General features: G+C 51.3%; 1 protein-coding gene across 1 annotated transcript; it reads right to left on the bottom strand.

Annotated features, from left to right (window-relative positions):
- Positions 1-1,390: 1,390 nt before the first annotated feature.
- On the bottom strand, positions 1,391-2,087 carry LOC114072338 (feather keratin Cos1-2-like). Its single transcript, XM_027910247.1, has 2 exons — positions 2,014-2,087; positions 1,391-1,717 (listed from the first exon to the last, which is right to left on the bottom strand). The coding sequence occupies exon 2, from the start codon at positions 1,694-1,696 to the stop codon at positions 1,391-1,393; it is 306 nt and encodes a 101-aa protein (XP_027766048.1). The 5' UTR covers positions 1,697-1,717; positions 2,014-2,087.
- Positions 2,088-3,151: the final 1,064 nt, after the last annotated feature.

Genomic DNA, 3,151 nt, shown 5'->3' with positions numbered 1-3,151 from the left:
GGTTCTCCACTCGGGCAGTGATACCTCGCCACAGTGCAGAAGCCCAGATGGGTTTACCTCTGCCCTGCCAGTTATTCTGCTTTTATTGTTGCAACCACCCCCACACAGCATTTGCCACTGTCCATGAGTCAGTATAAAGTATTGACCACTTCTCTTGTTCAGCAATGTGTAAGGCCAGCTGGATGGCTTCCACCTCAGCAAACTTCACCTCTGCAAGCTGATTCACTTTCTCCTTCAGTAGTTCCTGCTACTTGTCGAAGGGGACCCCATCAAGTTGATTCCATTCCAGTGCTTTCCCACAATCTGGCAGGATCCATCAGTAAACAAAGACTATTTCTTCTCACTTTCCTCTATATTTTTATATAGAGGGCCTCTTTAGCATGTACTGCCACCTCCTCTGGGGACATTCCCAAATCTTGGCCTTCTGATGATCCTTGACCAATTCCAAGGTTCCTAGATGACAGGGGTTTCCTAACTGAGCTCAAGCTCTAGAGAACACAGAGTGCTGGGGGGATGCTGTGTGTGCCATCTGCCCAGTTACCCTCTGCCTGTGACTGGAGATGTGGTGGCCAGAAAGTGGCTCTTTGGGCACTGGTTGCTCTGCTGGAGTTCCAGTTGCCCCTGGGGGTGTTGGGTTCAAGGAATGGAGACTGCACTGAGTAGCCTGATCGTGGCAGAGACTGATCCAAACCCAAGAGTTGCCTCAGCCCTGGATGTCTGGACAGCAGCTGGGCCCAGCCAGGAGCTGAAGGACTGTAAGAGGTATGAGTGTCTTCTGCCATTGACCACGTGTACTGCTTGTAGACCCTGAACAGGCTATTGGAGGGGAGCAAAAGGAAGAGATGAGATTGTGGGCTTTCCCTTGACATTGTTGTTTCTCTTCGCCATTTCTACCACCCTTTAGACCCGTGGTGTCCCTAAAGATCTTTGGTTAAGGAAAAGCCAGGGATCTTTTTGAGAGCTGCAAGGGAAAAAAACACCAAGTAAAATCCATGCAGGGAGACCCACACTCTGCTTTCTGCAACTTTTACACAGAACATACTGGAAATAATGCACAGAATAAAAGGAGGACTCTGAGGACCAGGCTTGGATGCACAAAAAATTTAATGAGCATAATGAAGAAAAGAAGGTGGATCACAGAGAGCACAAAGAGCAGCTGCAAAGATGCAGTGGAGCTCCTGAAGGGTGTCTGCCCTTCAGAGGGAGGGAGGGTAGCAGGTCATGCTTGGCTGGCCTGGGAAGGCAGAGACAGCAAAGGAAGGAGATGAAAGAGTGGAAACACCAAAACACATCATGAAGCTCTAAACACAATGTCCTAAAGCTCTATCTCCTGCCTGGCACCATGCTGTCAGATCTTGCAGGTTCCTGGCCCAGGACATTACCAGAAGCTTTAGCAGGGCCCACATCTGCGAGGGTAGCATCTGGTGATGCAGGAGAGGTCAAAGCCCCCGGAGTTGATGGGCACTCCGTCACAGCTGAGGATGCTGCCAACGGCAGCGGAGGTGGAGGATCCCACCACGGTGTTCTGTGGGAAGGAGCTGAGGATGGGCCCGGGCAGAGTCACCACCACAGCAGAGGGCTGGATGGCAACATGGGAGTCCTGGCACTGCCTGACACAGCACTCATTGCAGCTGTTGGCCAGCGGGGTGGGCCCGCAGGGCTGGCAGCAAGGGTTGCAGGGCTGGCAGCAGGACATGTCTCTGGCTCACAGGGGCACCTGGCACACAAGGCAGGGACAAGCACAAAGCGGGCACACATGAGAAGCAGCCCTGCACACAACCCCCCTGCAGCCAAGGCACCTCCTGCCCCACATCCCACTGCCCAGCCCAAAGTCCACCAGTCTCCTCAGCCAAGTGCCAGCCTCTCTCTGCACAACACCTTCTCTCCCCTTCCCTCTCCCAGCACCAGCAGCTCCCAGCCCTGGCCTAGCACAGCCCACATCAGCTGAGACTTGCAGAGAGGAAAGACGTGGTCTTGAAGCAGCAGCAGGAGGAGAAGAGGCTTCCCACTCACCTGATTCCTGAGGAGGAGGAGGTGAGAGAAGTGGATGAGAGAGCAGAGACTTGGGCTGCCTTTTATAGCAGTCCTGCCCTGCCTCAGGCCCACAGGCACCTTTGTGGGAGTAATTATTTTCTGACCAGCTCCTGCCAGTTGTGAACCATCCCAGCTAATGGTTGGGCTGTGTCCTGGTTTCCTGCAATGCTGCCTTTTCATTTCCTGCCTAATTCCACATACCTCCCTATATGAAAGCTTCTGGAAGATGCCTGGATGAGTGGTTCAAGGATTTGCAGGGCAGAAAGATGTCAGCACAGGCAGAAGGCTCAGATCAAGACTGGTGGCATCTCTTGTTTACATCTGATGCTCTTCTGAGTCATTTATGTGTGGTTTAATTTTGGAAAAATTTGATAGAAAATGGGCACCCCTTTTGTGCTTCTTGCCTTCATGGCCCAAGAATGCCACGTGAGTGGCCAGGAGTTCACAAGTGGGAGATGATGGACTTTGTTTCCTTCTTTCACCCTCCAACACCCAACAACACCCACCTCGCTACAACCTTTTTCCAGTAATGACAGAGTGATAAGTTCTCCCCTGAGTCTCCTGTTTTCCAGAGTAAATAATCTGGTGTCCAGCTATAGGATTATCCACGGGTGGAGATTTCATCATGTGAGATTGGGGAGAGGTGAGAAGGCTGGTTGAGAGCATTGTATGTGCCCAAAGGAGCTGAGCTATGCTGGGACACACACTAAGCCTCCATAGAAAATCATTCATTCATAAAACATGAAATTAATTCACCATATTGTCAAGTGAAGGACTCACAGCTGTTGTTTTGTGTTCGGGGGAACCAGCTTGACGAGGGAATGGAAGGAAAACTGTCCCTTTGAGGTTTGATGCATTCCTGAGACAATGCTGCCTTACCCTACAGATAGGCCAAAAGATGCAAATTTGGAGAAAACACTCTGATCCTTTTCCAGAGAAGTAAAGAGTGATGGTGGGCATGGCCTTTCTTCCTCACCCCATGCACAGAGCAATTGAGTCTCCCCGTTGAACAGAGACCAGGCACGGCTCTTCAGTTCCAACAGGAGGGCAGCAGCTCTAACCAATAATGAGAGAATGTGCTCATGGAAGGGTCAGAACACTTGGCCATGGATGCCAA

This window comes from Empidonax traillii, unplaced genomic scaffold (assembly GCF_003031625.1).
Source record: "Empidonax traillii isolate 1590-97213 ecotype Southwest subspecies unplaced genomic scaffold, ASM303162v1 scaffold3022:size23659, whole genome shotgun sequence".
In the NCBI taxonomy this organism is placed as follows: Eukaryota; Metazoa; Chordata; class Aves; order Passeriformes; family Tyrannidae; genus Empidonax; species Empidonax traillii.
Note: the sequence above shows the minus strand (reverse complement) of the source record. Positions and strands in the feature narration are given on the sequence as shown.

What these genes read in the sequence shown, in the direction of transcription:
- LOC114072338 (XM_027910247.1), bottom strand. Translation starts at nt 1,696, where the DNA reads ATGTCCTGCTGCCAGCCCTGCAACCCTTGCTGCCAGCCCTGCGGGCCC.